Source organism: Thamnophis sirtalis, unplaced genomic scaffold, assembly GCF_051295495.1.
Source record: "Thamnophis sirtalis isolate CommonGarterSnake01/CBP01778 unplaced genomic scaffold, rThaSir2_p1.2 scaffold_6, whole genome shotgun sequence".
Taxonomy (NCBI): domain Eukaryota; kingdom Metazoa; phylum Chordata; class Lepidosauria; order Squamata; family Natricidae; genus Thamnophis; species Thamnophis sirtalis.
The window spans coordinates 101,687,072-101,709,393 of NW_028261386.1; the positions used below are offsets into that span (position 1 = coordinate 101,687,072).

At 37.6% G+C, this 22,322-nt stretch overlaps 1 protein-coding gene across 1 annotated transcript in view; it reads right to left on the minus strand.

The window, feature by feature from the left end:
• Positions 1–1,953: 1,953 nt before the first annotated feature.
• RFX6 (regulatory factor X6) overlaps positions 1,954–22,322 on the minus strand; it is a 44,977-nt gene continuing 24,608 nt past the window's right edge. The window contains exons 11-19 of the mRNA XM_087719032.1: positions 21,802–21,961; positions 20,500–20,644; positions 17,348–17,457; positions 12,713–12,830; positions 10,676–10,798; positions 8,973–9,182; positions 8,322–8,834; positions 5,345–5,557; positions 1,954–3,828 (exon numbers count right to left, since the gene is read on the minus strand). Coding sequence (XP_087575158.1) covers positions 3,653–3,828; positions 5,345–5,557; positions 8,322–8,834; positions 8,973–9,182; positions 10,676–10,798; positions 12,713–12,830; positions 17,348–17,457; positions 20,500–20,644; positions 21,802–21,961 — 1,768 coding nt within the window. The 3' untranslated portion in view covers positions 1,954–3,652. The remainder of the gene's footprint in view (positions 3,829–5,344; positions 5,558–8,321; positions 8,835–8,972; positions 9,183–10,675; positions 10,799–12,712; positions 12,831–17,347; positions 17,458–20,499; positions 20,645–21,801; positions 21,962–22,322) is intronic.

Consider the following 22,322-nt stretch of genomic DNA (forward strand, 5'->3'; position numbering starts at 1 on the left):
CAAAAGTTCAATTCAAAAACTGAGTTTGATTGTCAAATTCACTCATAACGCAGAGAGAAGGTGGGTGGGTGGGTGGGTGGGTGGGAGGGAGGGAGGGAGGGAGGGAGAGAGAGAGAGAGAGAGAGAGAGAGAGAGAGAGAGAGAGAGAGAGAGAGATGCAAATTGACCCATTTGAATATTGAATTTTTATGGCTCTACTGAAATTATGGCAGTTCTATAAGTAAGAAGACTAAAACGCATTAAAAACACATCTATAAACAAAAAGACATACATGAAACCTTCCACAGATAAATATTCATAATGATAATTTTGTGGTGTGTTAAGTAATAATAAGATGACTTTATTGTACAAACTTGGGTTCTACTATTAGGTAAGAATAGGTTGTACTGCTAATGTCAAATTAATGAAGCTGCTAAACCGAAATTCTGGCATTTTAAAAAATGTGTGTCTTTACAACAGTGACGTGCGGTGACCTTCATTGCCGGTGAGGCGGAGAGAAAGAGAAAGAAAAAACACGGCTCTTCTTTCCCTCCCTCCCTCACCCCACCCCACCACCTTCCCAAAGACTGCAACTTTGCCCCTCGCACCACACAAAAACTTTCCTGCTCCAGATCTGGCCAAAACACCCCTCGCTCCTCCCCACTTGGTCAAGCCTTATCCATTTCGCTTGGAGAGGGTGGGTGGAGATGCGGGTCTTCCGTGGCACATGCAGGCATGCGCAATTCCCTCCCCCACGTGTTTTTCCCACTCCGCCCCCCCATGCCTCCAGGGCGCTTCTTCACTTGTTTTCTCTGAGGACATCGCGGCGGCTTGGTGAGGCAGAGGGTGGATTTTGGGGGGAGCGGAGGGATGGGGTGGGGAAAGAGACCTGAGAGATGGGAGGGAGGATTTCTGCGTCAGCAGCCCCCTTTCCAAAGGCGCCCTCCTCTCTCTCCCTCTCTCTCTCTCCCCGAGAGAACCACGTGGTCCTGGCTTGTGAAGATGCGGTTTGCCAATTATGGAGCGGGGAGGAAACAGAGCAAATTAAAGGAACAGGCGACTCTCCTCTTTGTCCCCACAACCCATTAGATTGGGCTCAAACTGCCTCTTGTTTTTCCGCTCCCCCCCATCCTTTTCCAGCTAGGTTGTCGGAGGGTCAGACTCTGCGTTTGGCGCTGCCCCAACGCAACACACACACACACACACACACACACACCCGCACGGTTGGCAAACTCACAAGCCCTGGCTTTCCCCAAGCTGCAGCTGATCTGAAGCAGTTTTGCCTTCAAAATGCACATCACGATCCTTTATTAACAGGAGTTTCAAGTACAAATCCATTCAGACCACAGAAAGTCTGTTCTTTTCTCTGATTTGATCTAACAACTTTTCCTAGCTGTTTATGTTGAATATGGAAATGAAACAAGATGGCTTGGAGCCTGTACAGAAACTTTGTATTAATGTGCCAACTTTAAGCTTGTAAGATTGCTATTGTTTCAAACCCCCCTTAAAATCTACTTCTCTAACAAGCTGTATGCTTTCCTGTCCGAAGGTTGTTGCTTCACTCAGCCCGGAAGGCACTTTAAAAAATAACACACACACACACACGCACACAATAAAAACAAATTACAATTACATTACAAATAAATTGAATTCCTCCCCCCTGCCCCGTCCCTCTGACCCACATACCTTCCAGCTGCGCCAAAATTCCAGATTTGGTCTAGCCAGGCTCCAGGGCCAGGCAGGCTAGGATAGTGGCTCCTAGAGCCACCACGTGCCCTCTTCAGGAAGAGGCCCAAGAACTATGGGCCTCATTTGCATACTATTTTTTTTTGCTTTTTAACCCTTGCGTAACTGTTAAAAGGCGAAAAATTCCTTAGGCAAAGGAGGCCCATAGTTCTCTGGCCTCCCGCTACAGTTAGCACTAAGCAGACTCCAAGTCACTGTGACTTGGACTCTGGTAGCAACTAGCTTGGCTTTAATTATTTTTAAAAAATCTTTAAAATTCTTTCTTTTTCTTCAGGAAACTGGTGAGGCCCTGCCTCCCCTGCCTCTAGTGAGTGCACATCCCTGCTTTACAACAATAAGAGTGTTGGGCAAATAATAGTGGAGAGCTGTTGATATCAAAATTGTATCTTCTATTCCAAAGTCTATTCAAAGCAATGCCTTGTGAAGTATCCAGAGAGAAATTTAATCTGTTTTTAATCTTTTTGACAAAGGTATCCTGGCTAAGAGAGGAAGTGAAAGATCCTGACCAAGAGAGGAAGTGAAAAGGGGCAAAATGTGGGCAATATATGGGGTAACAATAAAATGAAATCATGAAATCACAGTGAACCACACATACTTTGATTAGAAATCTAACTAACAAGGAAAGTTATAAAAATTAGTAGATTGGTTATAAAAATTAGCAGATTGTGAGAACTACGGTTGCCATATCCATTACAACCATAGATTACAAAATATTAGAATAATGTAACATAAAATAAAGTATACATAGGTAGTTACCCAGGATCTGTACATCATCACATCATCATCATAAGTCATCATTATTGTTATTACTATTATTTTGCCTATTTGTAATTAATTATTATTATAGTTTTCTTAGCAATATTTTTTGGAAGTGGTTTGCCATGGTCCCTCCTTAAGGTATGACATTTGAAGAACTGATAACTATTCAATGAAACTGGGTAATTAAGGCCTAATTGATAGGATGGGAAGAAGGGCATTGGTTGTTACTTGGGAGGAAAATCACAAAATATGCTTTGTCTTAGAATTGTGAAATGATTTAGGATAGGCTTTCTTAATTTGGTGGCTTCAAAATCTGCCAAACAATCAGAGGTAGGATTCAATTTATTTTACTACCGGTTCTGTAGCCGTGGCTTGGTGGGTGTGGCATGGCTTGGTGGGCATAGCTTAGTGGGCGTGGCAGGGGAAGGATACTGTAAAATCTCCATTCCCTCCCCACTCCAGGGGAAGGTTACTGCAAAATCCCCATTTCCTCCCAATCAGCTGGGACTCGGGAGGCAGAGAATAGATGGGGGTGGGGCCAGCCAGTGGTGGTATTTACTGGTTCTCTGAACTAAAATATTTTGCTACCAGTTCTCCAAAAGTGGTTAGAACTTGCTGAATACCACCTCTGCAAATAACATCCTTAATCCTTCCCAGGTAGGTTAAAGTTGTTTAATATTCCTGTCCATCTAAAATTGATTTTATATTCCTGTCCATCAGGAGGGTGCTGGGCTGGGAAAAGCTCACCAAATATATCTATATTTCTAAATCTGGAGTAGGTGCACCTCTGCCATCCAAAGAGTTTCCAGAATGTAGGTTGCATATCAAAGAGAGAATACAGCAAAATTGTGATGAGAAAAAGAGGTATTATTGCTTTTGCTGGAAGAATGATACACTGTTTTAAACTGCAATGAAGAGAAGGAGGAAAGATAGACATTCTCTAAATGTACATTTAAACCTAGTCAGCAATAAGAAGAGACACATTAAAAAAAACCACTTTGCAAGTATATTCTCATTTACATATAAGAAATAATTTGCACTTGGACTCAGAAGTAATCCAATATTATTTAACTGTAAAATCTTTCAGGATGCTCTTCAAAAACAAATCTGTAAAACGTTTCTGATGAAAAAAAGTTGTTAAATGGAGGAAGTAAATGAGAACTAAAAATCAGGTGCCTCCAGCAGCAGTGCCCATGAAGACAATATTAATCGGTGGTAAGGATGACACCATCTCATTGTTAGCTTGTCCAGAAGAGTCCATTGGTTCCTGAGAAGGGCACTGACGAGAATGGCTGTACATGCATTCAGAGGAACTTGTAGGCAGAGCAGACAGCATTTCTGAAGCTACAAAGAAAATGACAAGAGTTATTCTTGGTGCTGCTTCTAAAAAGAAAAAAAAGGAAAATATTCCAAAGCTTTAAATACATTCTACTAAGATCACCCTCCAATCTGGATTTCATTTCTTAAACTTGCTATGTCAAGATTTACATTAATTATGCACTGAATTGTGGAATGTAATCTAATACAGATAGTCCACAATTTACAACCACACTTGAGCTGAAAATTTCTGAGACATTTGTTAAGTGAGTTTTGCCCCATTTTACAACCTTTCTAGCCAGGATTTACTGAATCTGGCTTCCCCATTGACTTTGCTTCTCAAAAGATTGCATAAGGTGACCACATGACTTTGGGACACAATGCAATGGTCATAAGTATGAGTCAATTGCCAAGCATCTGAATACACATATCCGTGGGGATACTATAAAGGTTGTAACTGTAAAAAACGGTCATGTGCCTTTTTCAGTGCCATTGTAACTTTGAACCTAAACAAACTGTTGTAAGTTGAGGACTACCTGTAACAGTTTTAGTATTTCCCAAATCAGCTGCTTTGATTATTATTTTTTGAAACAGAAAAGTGTGTTTGTGTGTAATAATCTCAAAGAGTACAAATAAGCAAAGGGATCAGAGGTGATATTCAGCTGGTTCGGACAGGTTCTACTGAATTGATAGTAATGATTCTGAGCAGTTTGGAGAACTGACAAATCATACCACTGGTGCAAAGCACCACCCGTGCTTCTCTGTGTCACAGCACTTTCTGGATGGGACTTAGAGGGACTTAGAAGGAAGCGGTGGCTTGCCTCTAGACGCTCAGATGCACAAGATGCACAAGATGCTCTCCAGGCAGTGCGGAGAGAAGCAGCTGCTTCCCTGGAGACCAGAGATAGGGGGAGCTTCACTGTGTGGCAGAAAACATGCATGCACGGAAGCCACACATGCATGCACAGAATCCAGGCATGCATTGAAGCCATGCATGCACATGCAGAAGACGCATGCGTGCTCACATTTTCAGTGAACCAGTGGTGGAATTATTTGAAACCCACCACTGAAAGGGATCATCACTGGTGTGAGTCTGTGTATTAAAGTATTGTTTCTTTGTTCTGCAGCCACCACTAAACTCTTTTTTGGCTTTACAAATTCTTTAGGTCGCTAAAGTATTCTACTGGGTGAAACAGAGAAGATTTAGCATAGCAAAGGGACTTGATTAAAACTGAACAAATATATCTTATTGAATATCATTTTTAAGGTGAGCTTTTTAAGCAGATTCACATACTTTTATTGTATATCTTGCCAATACCAATCTGCAGCATAATTTATTCTTCCGTTTCAATACAGTTCTAGATACCCTTAGCTATTCATTCTTCAGCTTAATAGTTAAGGAGTTACTTAGTTTCTTTGGCTACTGTGTGGAGATTGTGAAGATGGTTAACCAGCACATTTCCTCTCCCTTTCACATTCATTGTAGGCATGGATTCAAAAGAAGAGAGCGTCCATGCCATACCAAACCTTTTTAGCTACTTACTTATAGAGTTCTGGCCAGCAATTGAGGCATCTGGATAATAAGATGCTCCCTGTTTCCTTCCTGTATCTTCTAGGATACAGAGTGAATCATGAATGTCACTGTATGGAGGCAATGGGCGAATGCTGCTTACACTGCTGATGACAGAAACGTGCTGATCTACCAATGACTCAAATCTGTGGGAATCTGAATAGTTTGCATTATTTCCATAGAACCCTGTTAACAGGAGGTTGACAATCAGTGAGTAAACATCTAGAACAACAGACAATATTGTATAAGCACATACACTGTAAATCTTAAGGTTTTTTTTAAAAAAAAATAAAGCTTAAATTATTAAATTCATTTAATTTTTTTTAAATAAAGAAGTTAAACTTTCATGTTGCATGTGCCTTTGAATTGCTATAAATATGGGACAAATATGCTCTTCCAGCTAAAGATGTAATCATTCTTATATTTATATAATACTTATATTTCTTACATGTACATGTACATGTACATGTACATGTACATGTACATGTACATGTACATGTACATGTACATATACATATACATATACATATACATATACATATACATATACATATACATATACATATACATATACATATACATACATACATACATACATACATACATACATACATACATACATACATATATATATATATATATATATATATATATAGTCTTTTCTCGTGTAAGATTGAGATTGTCTTGGCAACGTTTCGGCGAGGTCTCATTCGCCATCTTCAGGCTGGGTTTTGGGCTTAAAGTGTGATCGGTGCTGCTGTCTTTCTATAAATCTTGGTGGGGGTATCTAGCTAGAAAACCAAGGAGTCTATGAATTACCATGCAAAACTGCCCTGCAACATACATAGGACAAACGAACAGGAGAATAAATGCATGCATCACAGAACACAAGAATGCAGTAAGAAAAAAAGAAAAAACTTCCTCCCTTTTCCAGCACCTTAAAGCTACAGGACATGAAATTAATTTTGAAGGAACTAGTTTAATCTCCAAAACAGAACACTTCAACAAGAGAATAATTATGGAAGCTATCGAAATAGAGAAACACCCCCACAACATGAATAAATGTGATGATACCTCCTGCCTACTATACATCTGGAAACCAGCCCTGGTAAACAAACGAGCCCCACCCACCACCCAGGCTGTTACAACACAAAACAACAATAGACACACAGTCAGCACCAATCAGCATCAATCATGATACAACCACACAACCAATCATTCCCCTTACTGAAACAAAGCCAGCACTCCACACCCACCCACCCAGATTTATAGAAAGTTGGCAGCTCCGATCACGCTTTAAGCCCAAAACCCAGCCTGAAGATGGCGAGTGAGACTTTGCTGAAAAGTTGCCAAGACAACCTCAATCTTACACAGGAAAAGACCTGAATACAACAAGACCAGCATATATATATATATATATATATACACACACACACACATACATACACATATATACATATATACATATATACATATATACATATATACATATATACATATATACATATATACATATATACATATATACATATATACATATATACATATATACATATATACATATATACATATATACATATATACATATATACATATATATATATATATATATATATATATATATATATATATACACACACACATACATACACATATATACATATATATATATATACATACATACATACATACATACATACATACATACATACATACATATATATATATATATATATATATATATATATATATATATGTGTTTTTATTTGTGCTGATAAATAAATAAAGGAAGACTAGTATAGATCTATTTCAAGCTATTTAGCTCTCATCAGCTAGCCATATCCTTACTGGGATTCGAACCTGTGCTCTATTGCCTTCCCTTACCTTAACAAAGGCAACAGTAAAAATATTGGGTTTCTGTCTGGATGGACTCTTGTGACGAGCCTAATGACAGAGAGTGGAAGTGTGACCTTCCTCCCACACTTGGGCATACCAGGGGTTGTGACTTTAAGTATATATATATATATATATATATATATATAATTATAACGTCCATCGTATCAATCAGGAGATATTTGGCAACAACTTAAACCTTAAATATTAAAGTCATAGCTAACAAAAATCAAGTTTTTAATCCACTTCATGCTGTACATGGATGTAAAGTTGGGAAACAGAAGATACAAAAACAAACCTTACTGATGGACACTGACTGTGGATTACAGAGATGCAATCCGTCAAGAATACCCAGGATGGGGAGAATATTTTAGATGCTCTCATGAAACAGCCTTTCTGGCTTAATTATGTGTACATCTAAATAATATCATTCCATGCATTTTCGGCGTTTGGTCATGCTGGCCACATGACCACAGAGACGTCTTCGGACAACACTGGCTCTTCGGCTTTGAAACGGAGATGAACACTGTCCCCTAGAGTTGGGAACAACTAGCATATATGTGAGGGGAACCTTCATCTTTTTAAAAAATAATATTGGAATGATCAACTACAAACTGGCAAAGTATTGCAAATGTGATTATTACAAACAATAAACTCAAATATTCAGTATCAAATATGGTGAGTGCATACTCCAGTGCAAGTAATCCTTGTTTAATAACTACTCATTCAGCAACCATTTGACATTGTCATGGTGCTGATTGACGGGGACTTAATTTCATAGTTGTGCTGTTGTGATATAATGCAGAACTACCCATATATGTGTCTGTTGGCTAGATTTTCACACAAACCCATGAGATGGAGCCATTAACTCTTATTATTTTCTCAACTTTTATCGTATCTCTGCATTAATTGCTCGCTAAATGAGAGAGTTTAAAAATAGCTGCACATGCTGACACAAAGTTTAAATCCACATGTGAACTAGTCCAAGGACTACAAGGACACTAGACTAAGCTGTAGAACAAAGACAATAAAGTAAAAATCTGAAAAGGGTTAATACCATTAGAGGCAGCTGTGGAATATGATGATCCTTGACAAGAACCTGTTGTGGTGTTGTTCACAAAGCTGCAACTCCCATTGTTCAAAAATTGCATACAATGTGTGTCCTGTGCAGCTGAAGAGGCTCCGTAGAGAGGAAGGGAACGGGTGCTGTATGAAGACACAGCACAGCTGCTATTGAAGTAGTCCCGGGAGAAACGTTGCTGTTCATTGGCTGCTGGACAAAGGCTTGATTCTGCCCTCTGGAGACAGGATCCCGAAGGTGGATGAGTCTGGGTCCTGAACATGGCTGGGTAACTGGCACCGGCTCCATAGAAGTTCTGGTTCGTTTGTGGCACCGTCTGGCAAAGGTATTCAGAATAAGAAGAGCAGTGCGAATGTGAAGATAATGATGGGTCTACACTGGATGGTCTGGCCATCGGTCCCTGGTTGATAACACTTCCTCGGCTGACCATGGCTGGAGAAATGGGTGGAGTGATAAGGTGGGCAGTGCTCTGAGAGAGGTCGGTCTGACCTGGGAAAACAAACAGATTTCTTTCTACAGCCAGGCAATAAGCAATAATCATAGGTGTTCAAGGGGTCTTCATCTGCGATGCCTTTTGGCAACTTAAAAAAGAACTGATCAAAAGCAAGCATCTCCTTTGTTTCCTACCTGTGGTTTGCATATTCTCACTGTCTCCTGCAGTGCATGGGTTCAGACCGGACGATATGCTACTATGATGACCGGATGATAAAGAGAAATAGGTTTGCTCCAACAGACATTCGTTTTTCACTGAGGCATCACTAGCCATTGGGGCAGCTTTGTTGCGGTTTGCTAGGAAACAAGAACTGGGGGATGCTGTAAAGGTGGCTTTACTGGCATCTGAGAAAATAACAAAGGTTTGATAATATGAAACTTAAACCAGGAAACAAGACAGAATTCCATCAGCTGCATCTGCAGCATATCATGCCAAAAGGCTGGTTTGTGCATGGCCATCACAGTGCAAACGCTGCCATTACATACTTGCATCTTGACATATTACATGCAACTCGATATGCAACTTGCAATTGCATGTTGCATGCAATTTGCAGAGTGACGTTGTCATTTACTTTCCTTTGCTTAAATAATGGACACCCATACAGGTAGATATTTGGCATCCATAATACTGGATGGATTAGGCAATTTTCCTTAACCTACAGCCTCCAGGGAAGCTGATCTCTGATATCCTGGGCAGCACTAATTTAGTGAAGGCTGTTTTAGGAGATTGTACTGTATTAATTCTTTTGTAATTTAGAAAGGTAGTGACTATGACTTTCATTAAAGAAATATGCATAAATCATATAGAATAGAAATGCATTCAGGCCATTTTAGGAATGAGACTTCGAAATTACCATGATAACACAGCTGTTAAACAGTGTAAATTATTAAGGTGCTGTATATGATTAAATATTACAACAATAAATATTGTAATGAAGAGGCCATTTAATAGATCATTAGCACAGAATGTACAACTCAGAATGTATTGCAGATTGTACTTCTGGCTATTAGAAAATGCTATTTCTTTTTAAGAAAGGGCTTTAAAAATCCTTTGAAAAATAAAAGAATGAACTACTTTTATTTTGTGGGTTTTAAAGAAGAGATTGGACAACCATTTGTCTGAAATGGTATAGGGATTCCTTCCTAAGCAGGGGGTTGGACTGGAAAACCTCCAAGGTCCCTTCCAATTCTGTTTTTCTGTTCTGTTCTGTATTTTTTAAGTATTTTTCTTCAACAATCTGCATTGGACATTTATTAGCTTCAATCACATTGATATGCAAAATGCTGATTCTGGCCTATTAAATATATAGTAATTTGGACCAAATACTAAAACATACAGAATTTGAAAGCATTTTCTTTAGCGTATTATATGAAAAATAAATTTTCCTCCCTTGCATGAAACAAACTCAAAACTTCATTTGAAGGTATAATAAAAGCTTTTTGTAGTGATTTATTGAAGAGGAGAAATTCATTGGAGTTTGGATAATTTTGATTTTAACATTTTAATTACATCTAAATAATAATAGTACAATCCAAAAATATTGATTCAACAGTGCCTGCCATTGAATTTAGACAGACTTGTTTTGTAAAAAATATTTTGAATATTATTAAATTATTAAATATTATTGTTCACATGAATTTAGAATGCATTCTCTAGAAATTTAAGGAAATAAGCGTAATAGTGTTACATATGAGGCAATTATTCCTCTATAGACCAACGTGTAAGTGTACACAAATATTCATTCAATTTAGGCATCTGTCCAGCTAACATTAGACAAACAGGCAAACCCCATTGGGCTTCAGATCCCTAAAGACTGCAAACTGCCAATTACAGTTACCTAGATTCTTCATATATTTGTCCAATAAATTCTGAAGTTCTTGTTCTTTATCATTGTGGAACTGGGTCTCCATTGCAAGGAGGATATATTCATCTAAAAGCATGCGGATGAGATGAAATGAACCTGCCACAGGAAGAAAAGTGAAGAGATGATGCATAACCTTATCTTGCTGACCATCTCTCAACACTGCACAAGGAGCAAGTGAAACAAACAAATAATTGCTGGACTTTCAGTGACCTACTAAGACCAACAAAGCACGGTGCTTAACTCCTTACCCTAATCTTGCTTGATGCTGGCCCACCTCACTCAATATATTTACTGTCCTGCAAGTTATTTGACCACCGATGACATCAAAGTACAACACTGATGAAAGTGAGACATGCTTTATACTTGAACAGACCTACATTAGAACATGATAACATGGAATCCATGCAGAAGTATGGATTTGCTGCATTTTCCTAGTGTAAAAAAGAAGCTGACAGAATCTTGATGGCCTATTTGTAAATTTGTATGTTTAAGGAACTCTAAAGGAATAATGCTGTTATACATATGGCAGAATATCGTCTTCTCTTTTAAACATTTAGTGTTTGCCTAACTCTCCCACCCAACAATCTTATCTGTTGTGAGAATCAGGTCTCTCCTCTTTTCATAAAAAATGAAGATTTGGATGGCTTGGGAATGAAGTCATGTTCTGTTTATGACAGAGAAGTCATACCTATTCCTGTCACATGATAAACCAGTTTTTTGAATTAAGATGTGACAAGAAAGTGTGTGATTCAAAGAAAGAAGAAAATAGATATGCATGGGGAATCTATAGCTATTTTTACAGGGGCTGCACCTTTATTATTATTATGTAATGTAATAATAATTCTTTATTGTCAGTGCACAACATATGTACAATGAGATTGATTGAGCTCCTTATTATTTTTCTTTTAGGAACTGGAGGTCATATAATTGTTGATGTCATTGGACTTTTTAATTTTGTAGGGCTTGAGGAAGGGATTTACAGGAAAATGGTGTCTTAAGACTTCAAAGTTTATACACCTATTTTAAAGAATAAAGGTTTTAAAAGGTAGGAGAAGCAAACCATGTGGCTTCCAACTCCTTTACCACCAGCAATCATAGGAAAGGCTATATTCTTTTTTCCGGTTAACAAACCAATGTTTTGTTTTTCAGCTCTCTCTTCTTGTGCACCAGTATATTTTTGTGTAGATATGTGTACTGGGGAACAGAGGGTAAGTTGCATATGAGTGTTTCTCAGTCTTAGCAACTTTAAGATGTTTTGACTTCAGTTTCCAGATTCCAACCATTTGAATCTAGACAATCTTAAAATTGCTAATATTGAGAGACACTGGCCTACAAGGTCATATTATGCAAAGGGAGGGAGGAAAGGAGCTTAGAATGGAAGTATTCCCAAACATTTGAGGGCTGTCCAACTTCCTGGACAGGGGGAAGATTTTCCAAAATGTTTTCTCTACAGACCCCATCAGACCCAGTCCATTTTAAACTTAATTCTTTTTCTTCTTCTTTTTTTTTGCCAGCTTCTTGACAGTTTACTGCTCACACAGTCCTGATCCTGTTCATAGGATTTCTTTCCAACATTCTGTTTGGAAAGAATAACAAGAATAACTTCTAGATGTTTCTGTGCTTGGCACTGTGGCTGCCTCTAATTAAACTACTGATGCTAGCATGATGGCCATTTGGAATTTATGATACTTTATCTAATCATGCCATTATCAGAAACACAGGAACTAAGACATGGTATGAAATAATTTCCTTTGAATGCAACATAGATCACTAATTGAATGAAAGACAGATTTACTTTACTGTTCTGGAAGTGATATGCACTGCTTTAAAACTATCTTTAATTTTTTGTTTTTCCTGGGGGAAAAAAGAGATTACCAGAACTTTGTTGAAGCTGAAAAGTGATACTACTAACTTATCAGAAGAGAGCCTGTCCTCTGAACTTAATAATAATAGAATCATCATCTGGAATATTCCTTAAACAGACAAAAGAATTGAAAAAGAGTCAAATACCAAAACTGGAAGCATTGTTCAAAGTGAGATTATGCATTACTCGAGCTCCAAAGAAGCTCCACTTGAGAAGGAAGTCTTGGGCTCTCTTCTTTAGAGACCGACCATTCTGCTTGCTTGCCTAAAAAGAGAAAATATTGTTTTTGAATCTTTTATATTTTAGAACAGAGCAGATCCCACATTCCTCTCATTGAGTTAACATTTTCTGAGATCAGTTCAGTGATGCGAAAACAGTGCACCACTGAACTTATGTAAAAAACCAAAGACTCAGAGAAAAGTAAATAGCTCACGGAAAGAAAAATAGTAGTGACAACTAGGCGGTACAGAGAACCCCTGAGCCTTTGCACCAATAGATACCTATATAATGTATTAAGCAACAAGAATTTGAAACTAAATTTCCTACCCAAAAGGAGTTTTCAAAATATGGGTTGGGATCTTATTGAGTGTTCATAAGCAATTTAGAGGAGTTGTTTTTAAAACACTTTGCCTCAGGCATAATAATACAGCTGTAACTTTTTGAGTAATGTTAAATAAATGGATTAGCTTTCTGCCTGTTTCTTTTTGTTAGCAGCAGAACAACAACTAAATGAATCAAACAATAGAGTTATTATTTCTGTTATATAACTTTATTTTGTTTAATACCTCTTGTAAATATTTGTGTGTCCCTAGCAGCTCGGTCATAGGATACATGATAGAATATTTATAATATTTGGAATCAGAGTGGGTTGCTCCCGGTTTAACCTGGATCAGGCAAACTGGTAGTGGTGGCGACAGGAGGCTCCACCCACCCGTCCGTACACTTCTGCGCATGCACAGAAGCATTACACATGCACGCACATGCGAACCAGTAGTAAAAATAATGGAAACCCACGACTGTTTGAAATGTCTATATGTGCTCAAGAAATTCAATATTTTAATCTGGTATTTTGCATTTCAAACCTTTTGCAATCAATGGTAAGAAAAAAAAAGCTTAAAATGACCACAAAAGTACTGATAAAGGTTGGCAGTCTATTCATTATAAAAAGCAAATGCTGATTAAAAAAATGTAGAACAAGAAACGAGAGTGGCTGCCTCAAAATGAAATATCAGGAATTATCCAAAAGTAAGCAAACTCATTTTTCTCTCCCATTAATAAATGGGGCTTTGTGTTTGATTTTTTTGGATTCAGTATGTGTAGAATCCATCTTCTCTAACTAGAAAATTTCTATGATGATCTTTCATACAGGGAGGGAAAAAAACATGGAATTTACTGGGATGGAGTTCAGGGATAAAAGCTCAGGAGTCAGATATTGCATTCTCAACTATGAACTTATTGAGAACTTGCTAGGGAAAGACTAGGGAGCTGGTATTTAATTAAACAATGGAAGTTCAAAATCTTTTGTGGGAAGAAAATACAAATCTCGCAGTGAATAATACCGTGAGAAGGAGGCGATGTTAAAGGTTGCTTATAGGAAGAAAACAAGCAAAGAACCTAGTACAGAGGCACAATTATTACAATAAAATAATACTAAGTTTGCAGGTCAAAAAATAGAATTGTTACTCTGCAGGAAGGCAAGGCTTTACCACAATGTATTGGGAACAAAATGTGCTTTAACTCTGTATCTCCTGAAAATCTCACACTATCTGAATGCCTTAGATGCAAGAAATCAACATTTGTACGTAACCGTATCCAGTACATTTTTAGTTTCCCTCTTGTGATTGTAGGCTTCCAACAGGCCAAACTCCCTCCTCTTTTTTCTCATCTGGAAACTCACACATCCTCTAGACTAGCTTTTCCTAACCTGTTAGATACTAGCTTCAGTTAGAATGGTTTCCACCAAGGTCCTCTGATCCGGCGAGGTTTAATCTCATTGGTCGAAGGGTCTGATGGCTCCCTATAAAAGGGCTACTGTCAGACTCAACCTTCGCTGGATTGTTCATACTTGTTCTGTTACAATAAAGAGCTGTTGTTACTGTTAGCCTGTGTGTGCCTTTCCATTACCCGATCTAACACTGATACCCTTTAGCTGTGTCAGAGAAAACCTCCCAGAATTCTCAGTCACATAGTAAGCCAGCCCATCTGGAAAATACCAGGTAGAGGAAGGACATTCTTCCATTGTTGAAAATCCTGACTTGGAATCAGCTAGTTGACAAGAAGGTAGAAAGGAAAGGCTGGGTTTTTCCCTTCTGAAGCCAAGCTTCTGTCTCAATGGGTGCACCTACCAGTTGTATGATTCTGCATCTCAGGTTTGTATTGCAACCCATTACACCTCACTATATAACATGCACATATTGATTATTTTGTTAACAACCATTAGAGAAAGGCCTGATCTGGATCAGGACATAAGTGGGTGTGAGGTTTTTCAAATGATTGCTCTATATACTTTAATCCTTTGAAAAATTACCTGCCAATTATTGCTATTAACAAAGGATGAAAGCCTGAATTGTCATCCATAGAAGCATATACTGTAGTTCTTAGAATAATTGCATTGTGAATATGCTATATTTACTTGTTAAATTTTACTCTTCTACTCCTTCTATTATTTTCCTTGATTTAACATTAAATAGGAACTCAAAATTGGATAGGAGAGCCAATAGGTTTAAGTTATTCAGTATGGCTTGGTACGAAATATAAACATTTAATCAAGTATCATACAGCTAAAAATCAATAAGTGAATAGTCTGATTGCAGATATATTAAAAAATAGCAATGATCATAACAAGGCTTCCATTGATTTATCTGACCGAGTGCATGTAATCTCTTTTAGATTTCCAATCAATCTGGTAGGACTAAAGATAGACCTTTCCAATTGTAGGCTCATCTTCTGTACCCCAAATTTGTATGCAATGCCCCACCCATCTCAGGGAACCTAAATGGCTCTTAAATCTTTATTTGATTAAAGTGTTGAGTTTTACACTCCTTCAAACTACTGGCTTATAAAAATGTTTTTGAACTTGTAAATATGCTTTGTGTGTCACCCAAAACCCTTCGTAAAAATAGTTTATAAGCCATTTATGACCGGGTTTTACCCTGAAAAGTGGTATATACCCATTTTGTGTGGTTAAATAGGATCAAACAATGTTCACATGCTCATTTTGGATAATCCTCTAGCACTGAGTAAGACATCAGACTTTAGCTGTTTGTGGTGAAGTTATAAAGTGCCACTTTCGCAAACAGCAAACAAAAGAAGCCATTTGGTATGATGGAGAGGCCCTATTCTTTTTCACCAAACAGAAGGCCGAGGGCAATGGAAGGATTATGTGCTCTGTAAATCATTACCCCTTACTCTCTAATCTTGATTCATATAGTAAATTGTTCAGTACTTTTTTCCAGATATGGCTGGAAAACACTGAATATTGTACATGTTTATTCTACAACAATGTTCCATAACAGATACTAATTGATGGACAATTTTCCTCCACTGCTTTTTAAAATAATGAATATCTAAAGATTAATTAATCAAATCTAGAAATATAATTTTATTATCTGATTTTTTTTTGTAGAATGATAGAAGTTGTGTGAAAGTAGCAATTATTTTATGAGTGGGATATGACAGTGCCTCTTCTTCATGCACTGTTACATCTCTCCCCATCATCCTTTAGCCTCTCTATATGCTTTATAAGAAAAAGTTTCATGAGAAGAATTAAATATTCACTCCACTGATACATGGAAAATTGCTAAAGGAGAAAGCATAGGTACCTGTAGTTCCTTTGTAAGTAACATAAATGCAAGATTAATTTATATATATATATATATATATATATATATATATATATATATATATATATATATATATACATACATACATACATACATACATACATACATACATACATACATACATACATACATATATATATATATATATATATATATATATGTTATATTTATGCTGATAAATAAATAAAGGGAGACTAGTATAGATCTATTTCAAGCTATTTAGCTCTCATCAGCTAGCCATACCCAAGTTTGGGAATCGAACCTGTGCTCCATTGCCTCCCAGGCAGGGAGTTAACCATTTGAGCTACAGAGAACGACTCCTTTATCATTTATTTAATATTTAATCATTTAATATTATTTATATATATACACACATACATACACACACACACACATATATATGCATATCAATTCATCTCTCTCTATATATATAGATGAATTGATATGCATCTGGAGTGCTATGGAAATTAACCCTAGCTATCGCAGCAATAAAGCAAATCTGAACATTCATGTTTAATTTGGGGACCAAGGATACTTTTCATCTTTAGGTAGAATTCTTAGGGCTAATCTTTATATAGTAGGTGGCATCTGGACAGAACAAGGAAAAAAAATTACATGAGTCCCAGTACAAAACTCCTAGGCTTGATTTAAATGACTTTAAATGTAAAATTAATATTAAACTAATCCAAATACTGCTAATATGGTGTACTTAACTTTTTTCCCCATTCTGTAAAAAATACAGCGTGGTGGAAATTTTGGGAGATGTTCTGAAATCAGGCTTTGGAGGATTTTATGGATGCCTGGAAATTACAACTATTCACAATTGGATAAAAAAAGATTTCATAGGAAGAAAGGATGCTGATCAAAAAGGCAAGACCTAGAAAATCAGATTATAAACAGGCACCACTGAAAGCCATTTATTTTCAATTTTAGTCTTACCTTAATAACTCTTTGCTCAATGACAGTATCCAGCCATTCAATAAACGATTCCACAGTAGCATTCTTCTTCAAGAGGTCCTTCAATTCTTGAAACACTGTAATAGAGTCATCTACCATGTAAAAAGGAAAATGTGTGATTGTGTTCTACTCTGAACAGGAGAGGAAGCCACTCACCCATCATTATTAGTTTCGTAGCATGTGAAGGAAAGAAAAGGGGATAATTAGAGCAATGAAGGAAAAACAAGAAGAGAGAAAATATGGGAGATTTCTTGAGTTCCTCAAGCTAACTGCTGGACTTATTTCCCAGGAAAATTTTATATGATTAGTAAAGTTTTGCATTTATTCAAATTGACAGATCTATCAATCAATCAAGCTACCCAGTTCTGTTGTGTATTCAAATTTTGTATCATAGAAATTGTTGTTCGGGTTACTGTGAGCATTTCCTTTTTCCAAAAACATTTTGTCCCACTATACATACTCATGGCTTTCTTCTTTGGAGAACTCATGCATTAAAGACTGAGTTCTCAGTTAATGGGATTTTATTGCCTCTATTGCAGATACCAAAATTTAGATCCTAACTGCCTATTGCACAGAGATGCATGTTAACCAAACCAAAAAGCCAATGACTGGGGGAAATTATAGCAGAGAGATGGCAGAGTAGAAGAGCTCTCTTTTACCCTTCCAGTGTTATGCTTACTCATCCCATCAGTTTTTTTTGTGGAGAAAAAGAACTACTAAGATTTATTTATAAGGATTTGGATATAATGTGTAGCTAAGCCTTTAGGAATATGGGTGCCTATATTATCATTACAATTATATTTGCCATTTAATATTATTATGGCTAATAAAGAACTAATTCAAGAACTTGCAGGGTGTGCTGTTATAGGACGGCTACAGAAACTTTGATGTCCCATTATCAACCATCAACCATCACTATCTATAAAGATAAGAGAGGGAATTTAGAGAATCCAAAATGCCAACAATCTTTCTTTACTGAACAGTCAAGAAAACAAAGAACATCACACTGTGTACAAAAATTGGAAAGTATTTGTAATCTGAATTTTGTTTTACTAGTTTTTAATATAATGTTTTAGAAGCTACACTTATTTAAGAAAAATCAAGCCACGTTAAATATTTCTCCTTAATTTCAGTGAGAATTACCTAAGCAAATATCTAAATTGTTGAAATCAGTTTTATGTCCTGAGTCAATGATGTTTTAAGGCTACTGTACTTTTGTATACTTAAAAGATTTTTTAACAAAAAAAAATCCTATGTCCTATTGGTGAAACTGCTTTAATCATCATTCCAGAAAGCACAATTCCTCCTTCAATCTATGGTTCCCCATGGTGAACCTTCTCAAAATCGGGTCTAAAGATTGGCAGATTTTTCAGAGCATTTGAAATTGACATAGAGGAGCAAAAAGCTCTATTGTGCAAATAAGCTTACATTTGCATGTCCTTCAGTTCATGCAATATAATTATTCCTGTCTTGACGTAATGGGATTAAGCAATGTTTGAACCTCTTTGTATTAATTAACTTTGCCTATCTCACAGCAGTGAGAAATTTATTTAATCAGAATTTTAAAAAAGGAAGAACAAAAAAAGTAATCTTGGTCAATTAAATAAGAAAACAAAACAAAAAAAAGGAATCCAACAAAAACATTTGGAGTCTTCCTTATGTGATGAATAATTTTCATGTCACACACAAAATGAAAGAGTGCAGACAGACACAAAGATATTAATAAAAATATAAAGAAATAATCACTGGATTATTTCATGTTGATAAATTATTTCATGATATATGTATGACAGAGGTGGGTTGCAGCTGGTTCGGCCCGGATCAGGCAAACTGGTAGTAGCAGCGGTGGGAGGCTCCGCACTGCATGCGCAGAAGTGACAAGAGCGAGCATGGAACGCACTCGAACCGATAATAAAAAAATTACCAACCCACCACTGATGTATGAAGTACCTATGCAGAAGAGGAAGGAAAAGAAGGGACTAACATTCCAAATAACTTACACAAGAATTGATTACAGGCAGTCCTTGACTTACAACAATCCAGTTAGTGACTGTTCAAAGTTACAATGACAGTGAAAAAAGTGACTTATGACTGTTTTTCTAACTTACAACCATTGCAGCATCTTCATGGCCACGTGATCAAAATTCAGACGCTTGGCAACTGACTCATATTTATGACAGTTACAGTGTCCCCGGGGCCATTTTGTGACCTTCTGGCAAGCAAAGTCAGTGGGGAAGCCAGATTCACTTAACAACTGTGTTATTAATTTAACACTAGCAACGATTCACTTAACAACTTAATAAACGTCTCACTTAGCAATGGAAATTTTCGGGCTCAATTGTAGTCATAAGTTGAGGACTACCTGTATATACTTTCCAAAGGATATGTCCTGTTGTATGAATTTTGATATTTCAACACTTTCGGGATACTTTTTAATCCATATGTTAAATTAGGGAAAATTTTAGGGTCAAAGAGAGTTTGTTGCAGGCAGTGTGAAAGTTGATCTAAAGCTGCTTATGCTATTGAATTGAATTGGGAATCTCCTGCAATCAGGGAATTTCAGCTATCTGTAGTCTATTGGATATTTCTATAGAGAAGTCCATGTTGATATGTGTGAAGCCAGCTTTGTTTTAAATTGGCTTCTAATGCAAAACAGAATCATATCGCATATAAAGAGCGTAAGGTAAGTTCAAGCATGCATTTCAGTTTTACAAACTAGAACAGGGGTGTGAAACTTGATTTCATTGAGGGCCGCATCACGGTTGTGTTTAATCTTGGGGGTCTGGGGTGGGTGTAGCCAGGGTGGGTGTGGCCAGCTCAACATCACTCCTGTTGGGGACACCTGTGTTGGCCCAAGTATTCTGCCAGCAAAAATGGGCTCCCAAGCTCCATTTTCGGCTGTGATGGCCTCCTGCAATCATCTGCGAAAATGGAGCTTTCGGGACCCATTTTTGCAGGCAGAGGCACCGCAGGCTAGTCCCTCACTGTTTCCAGGGCAGCCCTGCGGGCCAGATCTAAGCACCCCATGGGCCGGATCCAGCCCCCAGGCCTTGAGTTTGACACCCCTGGAATAGAATGAAAGTCCTAGGACAGATTGAGAAAACCAATCCCTTCAGTTGTAAGCAGAAGCTTACATTCAGTGTAGCCCTCCGCCTCAGAGTCCAGGCTCCCTGAAACAGTGAGAAGTGCCTGAGATCCAATGCCATACAGATCAACCTTTTCAATATCAGTCACCATGGCGTTCACTATATGTTGATCAAAGAGAGCGGGTCGCGCAATCTATGAAGACAAAACAGAAGAAAAATCCTGAATTTCTGTTGTTGGTGTAGCAGTGGCGTAGCACAGCTACGTTTTCAAAAATTATTCATGGTCAAATATGATTATTTTGCTACTTAAATATTAATATTATGTAATGTCATTTAATGAAATTAATACCTTGCTAAAATTGCTATCAGATTGGTAACTAAAATTTAGCTGCCTCAACAGTAAATAAAGATAGCCCTCGACTTACAAACACAATTGAGCCAAAATTCTGTTGCTAAGTGAGTTAAGCAAATTTTGCCCCTTTCTTGCCATGGTTGTTATGTGAATCACTGCAATTGTTAAGTTAGTGACCCAGTTGTTAAGTGAATCTAACTTCACATTGATTTGTTCATCATAAAGTTTAGAAAAGGTAAGCAGGATACTGTGACTGTCAAATATAAGCATCTGAATTTTGATCACATGACCATGGGGATACTACAATGGTCATAAGTGTGAAAAATGGTCATAAGTCACTTTTTTCAGTGCCACTGTAAGTTTGAACGGTCACTAAATTAACTGTTGTAAGTCGAGGATTATCTGTATGAGAGCCAGTTTGGTGAAATACAGTGGTGGGATTCAATTTTTTTACTATCAGTTCTGTGGGTGTGGCTTTGTGGGCATGGTTTGTGGGTGTGGTAGGGGAAGGATACTGCAAAATCCCCATTCCCTCCCCACTCTCAAAATTTCCACTACCGGTTCTCCATAACTGTCAGAACTGGCTGAATACGACCTCTGGTGTCATAGTTGTAGGCTGTGGTGGCACAGTACTACAGGCTACTTCTGCTGACTGTCAGCTGCCTGAAATTTGGCAGTTCAAATCTCACCAGGCTCAAGGCTGATTCAGCCTTCCATCCTTCTGAGGTTGATCAAAATTTTGAATCTCCCCACTGGAAAGGATCTCCTGCTCGAGCAGATGGTTGGACTAGATGATCTCCAAGGTCCCTTCCAATTGTATTCTGATTTTGAGACATGTATTTCTCCTCTTATTTCCAAAGAGGCTACTTTGCAGTACATATGCAGCATAATTTCATTGCATTTCTACTAGGAATTTCTGCACACACTTGAGTACATACAGTACATCCTGAATTTACAAAATACCGTAAATGCTCTACCCTTCATTACTTTAGCCCTACCTGGGCTAAGTGCAAAAAGGAGGTCTGACGCTTCAGGGAAGAAACAAATCTCCGTCCAATTGGTAATTTCTTTGCTGCAAGTTCTTCTGGTAGATTTTCTAGTGCAGAAATAATCCAGTATTCCCAGTTTTTAGCAAAATTTCTTATATCAGCCAATATTCTGAAACAAAAATAAAAAGTTTGGAATCCATCCCTACAGAATGACATGGGCAGGTTCATGTTATATGATTAAAAAATATTAAGAGCTTCATCCAGAAAAGTGGTGGTTCAACACAAAACAGACTTTACAGTCTGAATTTAATAGGAAAACTACATGGCCAGAACCAGAAAATTAGATGTACAGTTAAGACTGGGAACAAGGATTTCCACTTATGGCATACATCAGTGTTGGCAAACCTTTTTGGCACCAAGTGCCAAAATGGGACCATGTCCATGTGTGTGTGTGTGGGGGGGGGGGAGCACCAGAAACCGGAAGAGCAGTTCCCCTGCTTGTATGAGGGCACCAGGAAGCTGAGCTTCTG